At 42.7% G+C, this 12,776-nt stretch overlaps 1 protein-coding gene across 1 annotated transcript; it reads left to right on the top strand.

Annotated features, from left to right (window-relative positions):
- The first annotated feature begins 68 nt into the window (after positions 1 to 68).
- On the top strand, positions 69 to 2,346 carry LOC118430006 (leucine-rich repeat protein SHOC-2-like). The gene is made up of 2 exons (XM_035840688.1): positions 69 to 1,567; positions 1,802 to 2,346. The coding sequence occupies exon 1, from the start codon at positions 84 to 86 to the stop codon at positions 1,344 to 1,346; it is 1,263 nt and encodes a 420-aa protein (XP_035696581.1). The 5' UTR covers positions 69 to 83; the 3' UTR covers positions 1,347 to 1,567; positions 1,802 to 2,346.
- The last annotated feature ends 10,430 nt before the right edge of the window (positions 2,347 to 12,776 follow it).

The raw sequence follows: 12,776 nt of genomic DNA on the forward strand, positions 1-12,776 counted from the left end.
CAGTTCCTGATGTGGTAATGAAACTTCCGCAGTTACAAACATTGATCTTCAGTAACAACAAAAACATCACCCTGCCGGAGGAGATGTCCAGTCTCGTCAATCTCAAGGTCCTGCACTTAGATAACTGTAAGCTGGTCACGCTACCACCAGTAGTGCTGAAACTGTCAAACCTACAGCTATTAGATCTAGGACGGAATAAGTTGATCTCCCTACCTGATAAGTTGTACATCCTAAAGAATATCAAAGTGTTGAGACTACGATTCTGTGAACTGGGCACCGTACCACCAACAGTACTGAAACTTCCCCAGCTGGAGGAACTAGATCTTAGCTGGAACAGCGGGATCCACCTGCCGGATGGGCTGTCCGGACTCACCAATATCCAGGTACTGAATCTATTGAGAACAAACATGTCCACATTTCCTCCGGTAGTGTGGAGACTGACACAGTTAGAATGGCTGGACATGAGCCGTAACCCACTACAGACGTTACCCGCGGAAGTCGGACAACTAACTAACGTCAAGGACTTGAACCTGTCCTACTGCCAGCTGTGTACACTCCCACCTGAAGTGTGGAGACTGACACAGTTAGAATGGCTGTGCCTGCGCAATAACCCACTACTGGCGTTACCCGGGGAAGTTGGACAACTCATTAACGTCAAACACTTAGATCTGTCCGAATGCCAGCTGGGCACACTCCCACCTGAAGTCTGGAGACTGACACAGTTAGAATGGCTGGACATGAGCTGGAACCCACTACAGACGCTATCACCAGAAGTTGGGCAGCTCACGAACGTCAAACACTTGGATCTGACGAACTGCCAGCTGCACACACTCCCACATGTAGTGTGGAGACTGACACAGTTAGAAAGGCTGAACCCGAGCTCTAACCCACTACAGACGTTAGCCGCGGAAGTCGGCCAGCTCACTCACGTCAAACACTTAAATCTGTCCCACTGCCAGCTGACTACACTCCCATCTGAAGTGTGCAGACTGACACAGTTAGAATGGCTGTGCCTGCGCTCTAACGCACTACAGACGTTACCCACGAAAGTTTGGCAGCTCACTAACTTCAAACACTTGGATCTGTCTTACTGTCAGCTGCATACACTGCCATCTGAAGTGAGGAGACTGACACAGTTAGAAAGTCTGAACCTGAGCGCGAACCGGCTACAGACGTTACCCTCGGAAGTTGGAAAGTTTACTAACCTTTCGCATCTAAATGTCGATGGAAATCCACTTACTAAACCACTATCTGCAGTGTGCAGTCAGGGCATTACTGCTATTAGACAATACTTTGAGGAACTTGAACGCTCAGAAGAAAAGTTGTCCCGAGTAGAACATCCCTGACCCAAATGAGACCATCTCAGCAAAATGTAAGGAGCTACAGCAAACGTGCTAACTGTTAACATGTATCACGTAGTTTTGGGTTGTTTGCTTTACGGCAACAGACACTCCCATTAATGAAGGAAGCAGCAACTCACAAGCCGGGAGAGAAGCATCAGATGGAGAAACTGAGACCACTGAGTCACCACCTCCTCCATCAACCGCACCGGCCACATCTGCAGCAGGTTTGTCACGTATAATTGCAAGTGTAGAAATGTGTTTTGATGCACCCGCTTTATCATTAATACTTACTTTCCCCCTCTTTTCTCATTGATCATTTTCCATCCAAACGTTCCCAGCATCTCTAACTGATGTCATACTCCACGAGATGGTCCCGCGGCCCCATCTGAGCACAATTATGAACATACAATCTGACTGGTTTAGAAAGCTAATAGCTATGCCATTCTTCCATTCCCAAGGTAAACGCCAAAGTGGCATACTTCAAAACTCAAAACCAAGAGTACAAGCAGCAACCGGAAGTGACGCATACTCTACGCAAGAAGCTCTACTTCTTCCCTGAGGCTGCAGTTGACCAGAATCCTTAGCGCCAACTTTTCCTTTTTCATAACAAAGACCAGATTCACAATTTTAAATACATCAATTATGCTATAAAAAAAAGAATATCGGGACTATAGTAAGTCTTTTTAGACCAAGCTGTAATCACATTCCTCCAATTATTTGTATCAGAAAAGTCTATTGTAGTAGTTAAGCTTGACTGACAATACATAAATATGTATGTCGGAAGGGATGGACCTATTGCCCAGCCCTTCAAGCTCCCTATGGGAGTGACCTATTGTATCGTTTGTAGCATGTTGCTATTTCTATTAACACTATTTCAAACAGTAAATGCGTTGATGTGTAGTTGTAAGAGATGTTATATACCAAGTTAGCGATAGAAAATATTCACAACTTTTGCTTCAGGAAGACTTTTTGTTTGTGAATAAATCAATGTATATAATGCAGACTTATTTTGTGTGGCGTTTGTTTACTTCTGGCTGCTTCTTTATTGTTAGTTAAGTGAAAACATTCAGTCAATACAAGAGTCCACTTCAGACCAAGTAAATGTAGCTGATTCCTTATCAGGCAAGTTGATCAGACTGGGGCTGTTAATGCGGTTTTTGATGGCTACACTAAATTTCCGGTAGGTAAGATTTACGGGAGCTAAGGAAGCTCACAATGAACAGGACAAAGTGGAGAGAGTTGTAGAAAGACTGATTGCAGCTGCAGGGTGTCCAGACCACTGCAGCAGCCGGTGGATTACTACTAGAGATAATTTAGGCCATTTTCTCGCCTTGAAGATCAATCAGAGCTATGCTTAGCTTTATAACACTTGTCATGTCATTGTTTCTGCTGTCACAATTCTCAGACCATGGAATGTTACACGTAAAACAGACGTCTAAGCAGAAACGTTCTAAATATCTATTAGTATTGGCTCTCTGATTTGGTTTGGGAAACCAGCACCACCCCTCCTAGATGGCTAACATAGCATAGTCCAATAGTTCAAAGGTAACTGAGGTGCAGTCAATCAAGTCTGCTTAACATATTCAGTGGGGACACCTGGCGTTTGCATTAGTATTTGCAGCTACTAGCAATGTTTTGCCACAAGCATTAATTTTGCAAGGTGTTTGTAACTTATTATATCTTCTTCTTTCGTCCGGATTCACTCCGGCGAGGTACCATGAAGTTTTTTCCAGTACATTTTGCCCTTCATCGTGGACCAGAAAGCAGGACCCGTGAGACCATTGTCTCTTTTGAAGAATGTATACAAAATAGTTGGCTATAAGAATTTAGAACTTTAATGGCAAACATGCTGAAAAATAACAAGTCGAGAAAAACTACTTGGTCTCTTCTCACGTTTCACTGTAAAACTATCAGCGGAAACGTTGCCGATTTCTAGAACTTTCCCCAAGAGCCAGAACTTATCAGATGCACGTATTAGTGTTGACTATGACGTCAGACATGCCCCGTCGGACGTTGACAGGACAGCTGACCCCGCATGAACCTCCAGCCTTATTTGGTCATGCTGTGGGCTTCACTTGCCACGTCACAGGGTTTGATTAAAATTTTTACCTGACAAAAACTGAACCATAAACGCTGATTCAAGGCGTTGAAATTGAGAGTCTCACAGATAGATGGGCATTGTCACAGCGGATTAACAAACCATAGAATGTGGGTAGACTGGAGATCAGCAGAATATAAGTCATAAAATATATACATATTTTGTAATTCAACTTGAAAAGACAAAGGTCTAAAACCTTCATGATTGAGGTAAAGGCCACCAAAAGAGACAACATCTTATCTATCTAATATCATCAAAAGGTAAAATTTGAGAGCATTTGCCTTGACCTCTGTACAGACTACCGACAATCTCGTGATGTTTGAGGTTTGAAGTCCACAAGTTATTTTTGCCGTTTGGTGCAAACAAGTCGGCCCACCTGGACGCTTATCACCATTGAGGACAGACATGTATTATAACAACAGTCTTCCTCACCATGACAACAGCCTCATGTGACAGACAGGTGAAATAGCTGAGTCCCTGCGCTGTGGGCAGTTCGGCGGGACTCCGGCCCCGGACCGGCTGACTTTACAGCGGCGTGCACTTTTTCGAGAGTTCTCGTGTTATCTGACGAGAAATTCCAGCGGATTCGCGAATAGTTGGATTCCGTTGTTGGACGAAGTAACCAGGACTGTTTCGTACATGGAAACGACAAGAGAAGACTAGTAACGGGACCTTTCCAACAGGACTAACTACTACACGTGTATTGCTTCGTTTGAGTGGACGTTTACCAACATTTACTCGAAGACACATTGTACCGACGCACCGCAGATGTTGTATAGCTCAGCTCAAGTTATCACATCCTTCTGACTGCATCACATCGAAGGTAAGCAATGATATTATATTGTACATAAAAACGTTATTATATGTGACCTGTTTATATGTCTAGTGTCGTATTGTACAATATTGTGTCATAGCATTGTCTTAGGACGGACGGAGAGATTTTACAAAGTCTATAAACTAATTTTCGTCAACGAAAATTTGTTGTTCGCCAACTTGGCATCTATACTGTCACTATGCTACACCATATTCATGTGTAGTCTGTCTATTTTATCAGAAGTCCTGTTACTTTGTTTGGTCAACTTGGCACCTAAAAACTTTGCAACCACCTGTGTTTTTTTGGCAGTTTTCATGAGTCAAGTTCAGTTTTCGGTTTTTATGTGCTGCGCACTTGAGCCTGTTGAATACGATGGCTTTTAACATGGTTTAGACAAATGTATTTATTTGAACGTCATTCTCATTACGTCAGTTTACGTTATTATCAGATAGTTGCTATGGTCTCTTATCGTTACCTATATGTGAGTTAATGAGCCATTTCTCCACGCCGATTGGTCAGACATGTGTGCATTATCACGATGTTTGAGAGCCCGTAGCCCGTGGATGCCTCAGACATCTTCCTCTTGTCATTTGTTTAGGGGTTTATTTTTAGATATCAGCCATAGGGTTTACTGGATTGCAGACAGATGAGCGAACACGTAGCCTTGGCGTTCGCTAACAGTAATAGTAATTATTCAATATTGCTATCAGATGCGTCGATGGCGGTTATATGAGACATTATAATCACCGCGCGTCGATCCACCTTTTACACAACACGTCAGGTGCAACAATACCTGCCTCATGCAGGCCAGGTTGCCATGACGTGCATACCTGCCGTGCCCAGATACCCAATCAAAGGCACACAGTGACAGCAACAACAGCGTCTGAGGTTTGTTTTCTGTGTAAACTACGTATACGGTGACGCGCATTATTAAAGTTTGGCCCTCGCCAATGACATAAGCACGACCTTACCTTCTTTAACAGAAACGTCTTGCAGCATCTACAGTCCTAACGTCTCACGACGATCTCTTCTTATCGATGCGTAATTAAAACATTGACATTTCAACAATACATGTACATATACTCAAAATCAAAGGCCTGTTTCAACAGCCAGATGGACTTGACATAGGTGTTCCTTATGGCCAAAGAAGAGATCGTCGTGAGCCGTTAGGACTGTAGATGCTGCAAGACGTTTCTGTTAAATACATGCAGAAGGTAAGGTCGTGCTTATGTCATTGGCGAGGGCCAAACTTTAATAATGCGCGTCACCGTAGTTTACACAGAAAACAAACCTCAGACGCTGTTGTTGCTGTCACCGTGTGCCTTTGATTGGGTATCTGGGCACGGCAGGTATGCACGTCATGGTAACCTGGCCTGCATGAGGCAGGTATTGTTGCACCTGCCGTATTGTGTAAAAGCAGACTGACACGAGGGGCCCGCAGTTGGGTGGTTGAGCGGCGGGGGCCTGAGCCCGGGCCTGATCCCGACTCGCTCGCATCGAGTTTTCCCGAGTGGACAACAGTAGAGAATAGACACTTAAAGGACAACTAAACTTCTTTGGAAGGACGTAACGTAGTCCTGTTCTTGTGGAAGGAAGAAGGAAAGTGAAGTAGTCAGGGAGAAGCTTCAAAACTTGTTCGAGGTCGTCATCAATGTTTGGTAGCTACCTGCTGACATAAACGTGAGTTCAAAGTCTCATTCAATTTAAAATCTATGTATTCAACAACAACAGTTGTGCTTTCCAAATCTTTGCAGTTGTTACAGGCGTATCCATGAACATACTTAGCTATGCTGCATATATGTAAGCACAAAGAGCACGACGCAAGAGGAATAGAGTAATGGTGTGCCATTGAAAACTGCCCACAATGGGTCCGACGTACACAGACCCAAGTCTTGAATGACAGGTGGTAGCACCAAACAAAGCTTGTAGCCGTGGCAGGTAGTTCAGTGTGATGTAACCAAATACTGCCGCGCCAACTGTCAAACAAATGTGCAGTCGGGCTGCGTATTCGATGTATTTTAGGTGCGCTTTTTTTAGATACAATGTATTAGACTACTTTAACGTTAGTTCGTCAGTTAGAAGGGTTACTATATACTAAACTCGGCACAAAAAGTTTGGAATATCAACTTTGGCTGATCATATTTCCGTTGTTTCTGCATCAATTTCAATGTGTTATATATCAATAGAAAGCGTGTATGATTTTCTTTCATAGGTATCAAACTCTTTATGATCATAAATTCGTGGAACAAGCACCAGGGCTGCTTACCTCAGTGGGTCGCGAAAAAAAGTGCCCAAATTTCCCTTCTTGTGTGCAACACTGTATCATACTGTTGGTACGGGTGCGGGTGTCAAGGGTTCAATCTATCCTTTTTTCACGTAATCTTTGGTATACAGAACATCCAAGTTTATCTTTAACATTTGAGTACAGTATATGTGTCCCTTTGGGCTGTTCGATGAGCGAATCGAGGTGTGGAGGCGGCACCTTTGTACACAACCACCTGTTACACAGCCATAACACCAGACAAGCATCTTTGCTCCATAAACCTAATTACACAACGCCACTATGTGATGACGTCACTATTGAGTGACGTCAGTGTTAAGGGTCACGTGGTCGCTCTCTTCCATCATGGCGTAATTGTACTTCACATGTGTGTGAATAAAGCTCCCTTTGAATCGAGTTGCATCGTGCCTCTGAGTCTCTCATCAGCACCTTCCTGCATCAATGTTGGCGTGGTGGCAGCGGCTGGGAAACGATACCCATGTCGAAACCCGAACTTTGTGCCTGGAGGAGTCGCAATAGAGGGAACGGGCCAATCGTAACCAAAAGGATGTAGCTACAACAATGGTGGACGTTCTCACTTGTGTAGGAGGGGTTCTGGCGTTTCACCTCCTTCGCGGAGACCCCGGTCGGACTTTACGCCGTGCCGTCTGCACCTAATCCCTGCACCAGCTTCGCTGTAGACCCACAGAGGTTTCAATAGAAGTTGCAGCTTCGCTGTAGACCCACAGAGGTTTCAATAGAAGTTGCAAAGAGCTTCGCTGTAGACCCACAGAGGTTTCAATAGAAGTTGCAGGTAGCTTCGCTGAACAACCCCCAGAGGACTCATAGACGTGGTAGGGAGTAGCCTCGGCTTATTTATCCGGCAACTCTTATTTTTCCGTTCCCCCGACCGAGTGTTTGCGGCGTCCATCAACAACAACATCCGCCATGTTTTCCTGGTTCACCCGACTTCGACCGAGACCGCCCACGGACTTTGCTACCGGAACTTTACCCGTAACCGTAACCTGTCATCTACTAAGAGGAGCATCAACTCATGGAACTGTAGCTGCCTGTAGGAACATCTCAACCAGTGAACACTGACTTTTCGTCTGCCAAGAAGAGCGCTAAACACCAAGATTGCGTCGCCCTACACTGAACTGGGACAACTCACAAGCCAAACAGAACTCTGATCCATACCTTATCAGTAACCTTTTTGAGTATTACTATTGTATATTCTCACCCATGTTACGTTAATTTAGACGTTGTAATTCTCCGGTAACAGTGACACTTTATCTCATTCAACTGTTTCAATATTCTGACGTAATGTATTCACAATCTGAAGTTATTTGTTACATCATGTTCTACAAACCTTACCTCATTAGTCAACGATTTCCTTCACGTACATTGTCATGTTACTTTCTCTTCACCGGTTCTAAATTTTCTATTTCTGTAACAGGGGGAGGGGTATTTCATGGATAATACTATTATAGTTCATGTCCGCTCTGCAGATTTATCACTAAAAATAGACAATATTGTCAGATTTTATTCTGTTTCAATCAGAATCTTAAGGCAGAAAGAAGAAGAAATGGAAAAGAAGATAAATCACGCCACTATGTGATGACGTCACTATTGAGTGACGTCCGTGTTAAGGGTCACGTGGTCGCTCTCTTCCATCATGGCGTAATTGTACTTCACATGTGTGTGAATAAAGCTCCCTTTGAATCGAGTTGCATCGTGCCTCTGAGTCTCTCATCAGCACCTTCCTGCATCAATGTTGGCGCAAACACAGCCGGCCACCGCACATTTGCATACAGAGGAGCAACATATTACAATACACTTTCGGCGGACATTAGACATGCACCAACTCTACGGCAGTTTAAAGCTGTCCTAGGATACACTCCTCCGCACATTGACCTCTGACCTCCACCGTTGACGTTTTTGGTTGACATCGACAACTGTTCTCTGTAATGACGCTTCGGTTTATTGTATATATTGTTTGTTGTCCTCTGGTTGTCTCACTGAATGTAACACGTTTTCGTTTTTGTTATCTATGTAGTGGCCCCCCTTGGAAATCAACTTCAAATAAGTTGAATTGGGCTACCCACATGTCTGAAGATGAATAAATAAATAAATAAAAACACAAGAAGGGAAATTTGGGCACTTTTTTTTCGGGACCCACTGACGTAAGCAGCCCTGGTGCTCGTTCCACGAATTTATGATCATAAAGAGTTTGATACCATGTAAATGAAACACGCTTTCTATTGATATATAACACATTGAAATTGATGCAGAAACAACGGAAATATGATCAGCCAAAGTTGATATTCCAAACTTTTTGTGCCGAGTTTATATACTTTACTACTTGGTTACCGCCAACATTGACAAGGGGACGCGATAGTGAATCATAGGAGCCGATGCAACTTGATTGGAAGAGGCGTTTATTCCATGATGCTCACACAATCACAGCCATGATAGAAGAGAGCGAAGAGGATCATGGGATCCCTGACAGTCAAGGCAGTGACGTCACTAACTCATTACATAACCCAGTGGCGTGATTTCTCTTTATCTTCTTATTTCTCTCTTTCTCCTTTTTACCAAACTATCATGTGCTAAAAATTGGGAAAAACAATAAATGCAATGTCTAAAAAAATCAAAGCCTGTTGTCTACTTTTCGTAATGAATGGTATAAATACTAAAAATCTGCAAGGTGTGCATTAACAATAGTGAAGTCCATGAAATAATCCCCTTAACAATACTTGGGATATCTAGATCTAATAAAAAGACAGATATAACATTACAATGTACGTGAAGAAGAGTGTTGACTAATGAGGTAAGGTTTGTTAAACACAATATGAAAGATAACATGTAACATCAGATTGTGAATACATTACGGACAAATGAAGGTAACAGTTGAACTGAAATAGATTGTCAATGTTTTTCTGTGAGATAACAATGTCTAGCTAACATAAAATGGGGACGAATACAATATCGATTATCTGCAGAAAAAGAAGAAAAAAAAATACTGGTAAAGCAGAGTTCTGTTTGGGCAAAGTTCGTGACTGTCAAAGTTCTGCGACATGCGACGCTCCTCTTGGCCGGCGGTGTTAACAGTTACAGTTCAGCGTGAGCGGTGTTCTTCTCGGCTGGAGCATAATGTGCCTCTTGGCTGGTATACAGTTCAGTGTAGATGATATTCTTCTGAGCTGGTACAGTTCAGCGGTGATCAGACGAAGTTTGTCGAGGGAAGTTCGTAGGTGGGAAAGTCCGTGGGCGGTCCGCGTCAAATCGGGTAGAACGTTGTTGAAGGTTGAACGAAAGAAACATGGCGGTTGGTGAATTTTGACGTTGTACTCACACGGCCGGGGAAACTGGGAAGATGCGGGGTTTTGCCGGATAGGTAAGCCGAGTACTACTCCCTGCGACTTCTATGAGTCCTCTGGGGGTTGTTCAGCGAAGCTGGCACAGGGATGAGGTGTAGACACGCATAACTTCCGACCAAGGGCTCCGCTGGGGAGCTAAGACCAGATCCCCTCCTGCCCATGTGATGACGCCATTGTTGGCCTACATCCTCATTTGCTAGTGGCTTCCCGTCCACTCAGAGTGCGATCTCCCCTGCGCAAAGTTCGGGTTTGGGCCTGGGTATCGTTTCCCAGCCGCTGCACACCACGCCAACATTGACAAGGGGACGCGATAGTGAATCATAGGAGCCGATGCAACTTGATTGGAAGAGGCGTTTATTCCATGATGCTCACACAATCACAGCAATGATAGAAGAGAGCGAAGAGGATCATGGGATCCCTGACAGTCAAGGCAGTGACGTCACTAACTCATTACATAACCCAGTGGCGTACTTTAAATAAGCGAGTGTGAGTTCGCGTGCAATCTACCGTATAGCCCGAGACTCCGTAAATTGATTTTTGTTACCTTCGTAAAGAAGTGTGTGTGTGTGTGTGTGTGTGTGTGTGTGTGTGTGCTTGTGTGTGTGTGCGCGCGCTCTTATTTTACCGCTGTGCTGTGGAACTCCCGTGTTTTGTATCTTTACCTTTGCCAAGAAGGTTATATTTTGGGTAGCGTTTGTGTAGGTGTGTGTGTGTGTAGAAGACCAGAATAATTGTATTGATATTCGGTATGTGTGTAGGTATTGATGAGACCTGAAAACGATTAGATTTTTGGGCCACCTAGCGGCCTGGGAAGGTACTACAGCGGAACTTCCTGGTTTGATATCTGGAGTTCTGAACATGCTGCGGCTATGATTTTTTAATGGTGGACGGCTCTTGATGCCAAGAGTAAGTGGTATAGGTTTGGGCCCCCTAGCGGCTTGTTTTGGAACTGCAGGACAGGTTTAGTGCCAGACTTTGAAAGGGAATAGCTCAAGAAGGGGTTGACAGATTGTTATGATTTTTGGTATGTAGATAGCTTTAGTAATGCTTAACATGATTACGTATTAATTATGCAGATTGGTATCTAATTTGCATAATTAATTAGAAAATCATGTATACACGCTAAGTTCTATTATAGGACCATTGCAACATGTGATATTTGTAACTAAGAAGGAGAAGAATATTGATAGATGTATAATATGCAAAATAAGGACCTAATTTGCATAATTAATGAGAAAATGCTATAATGTCATTGTGGTAAATGATGGGAACTTCTTATGGGAAGTTATGGACAGGTGAACATCGTTGAACATTAATTATACAAATGATGTCCTCATTTGCATAAATTATCAGAAAAAGCCTTCTTTCTTAACATAGATATGTACGTCTGTTGTTTGGTGGAGGAGATGATCAATTAATATAATTTATGCAAATGAGAACCTTATTTGCATAATTAACCCTCAAACCACCGTATGGGGTCAAAACTGACCCCAGGCGTATATCGATGTGTGCAAATATGGCATTTCTGGTCGAAAACAAATTTCCTTTCAGGAGTTTGTTTGTATATATGTCCTACAACTTCTTAAACGTTTTTGCCGAGATTGGCTCATTGTTGATTAAGTTATTCTAGAAAGTTTATGTATGGTCCAGTGGGGTCAAAACTGACCCCAGCATTTTTTTAAACAAATTTTTGCGACCCACACCTAAACTGCTTATTGTAGGATCACGAAATTTTCAGAGAACGATGTACACGTAAGCCAAAATTATTGTTACAAGTTTTGTGCCATTATCACGTTCAATGACGGCATTATGACGTCATATAGGTAATCTCGGCCGCCATCTTGGATTTTGGATGATGACGTCATCAAATTAGCATAAATTCTGAATATTGAGTCATGAAATTTACGTTGATTTTCATAAGATGGGATAAACAACTGTTATTTGCCGAGAAAACCTTAAAACTTAAATGTTTAATACAAAATTAGGATATTTCGTAATAAATATGTCTGTCAGAATTCCGTTGCCATGGCAACATGAAAAATGATGAACATACTTTGTTCACTGAAAATGTTTGCTCTCAACATTTTCTAAAAAGTTACCAAGTTTGGTGGCCCTAGCATAAGCCATTCAGGCGCTATACGGCATTGAAGTTGGTACAGGCATAAAAAACCTCCTTCCCGGTCTGAATAGCATTGGTGCAAAATGTGGTCCTCATGATCTTTTGCATAAATAATGATAATGAGCTGTAAGTATTCTCACCTTTTCATGTCAGACTGTCCCACATAGATTAGTGAAACTATACATATATACAAATCACAAAAATAGTCACACAAAAAAAACTGTATTTGTACAAAACGTTTTGGGGTCAGTTTTGACCCCATACGGTAATCTACGTCACAAAAAAGCTACGGTGGTTTGAGGGTTAATGAAACGCAATTAACACAGCAGTTGTAAAGGCTAGGATCATTTGGTGAAGGTATGGGGTCGTGGAAGTCTAGTTTGTCTGATGTTATACCCCCGTAAACTGAGTAGTGCAGGCTTGATTTTTTAGCTACTTTGTTTGGAAGTCTATATGATGTTAATGGAGAATTTGGAACTTAATGTATTAGAAATTGCAGCACTTGACGAGTTGGGGACATTATCAAATTAAAACACCATCGTTATAGTTATGTTTTCTCCCCACAGAAATACTGCAAATATCATCACCATGATGGCTTCGACATCAAGCTTTACAGACAAGGTGAAGCCAAAAGAATGGGACATAATGGGGAAAATGACTCTTTTGACGCTGGAATTACGTTACAAAAATCTAAAGCAGCTGCCTGATGAATTGTTTGAATTAAAGGACCTGGAGGCCTTAGATTTGTCACGTAACATGAAC

The sequence above is a fragment of the Branchiostoma floridae genome, chromosome 14, assembly GCF_000003815.2.
Source record: "Branchiostoma floridae strain S238N-H82 chromosome 14, Bfl_VNyyK, whole genome shotgun sequence".
Classification (NCBI taxonomy): Eukaryota; Metazoa; Chordata; class Leptocardii; order Amphioxiformes; family Branchiostomatidae; genus Branchiostoma; species Branchiostoma floridae.

Coding starts and splice junctions, on each gene's coding strand:
- LOC118430006 (XM_035840688.1), top strand. CDS start 84: ATGTCCAGTCTCGTCAATCTCAAGGTCCTGCACTTAGATAACTGTAAG.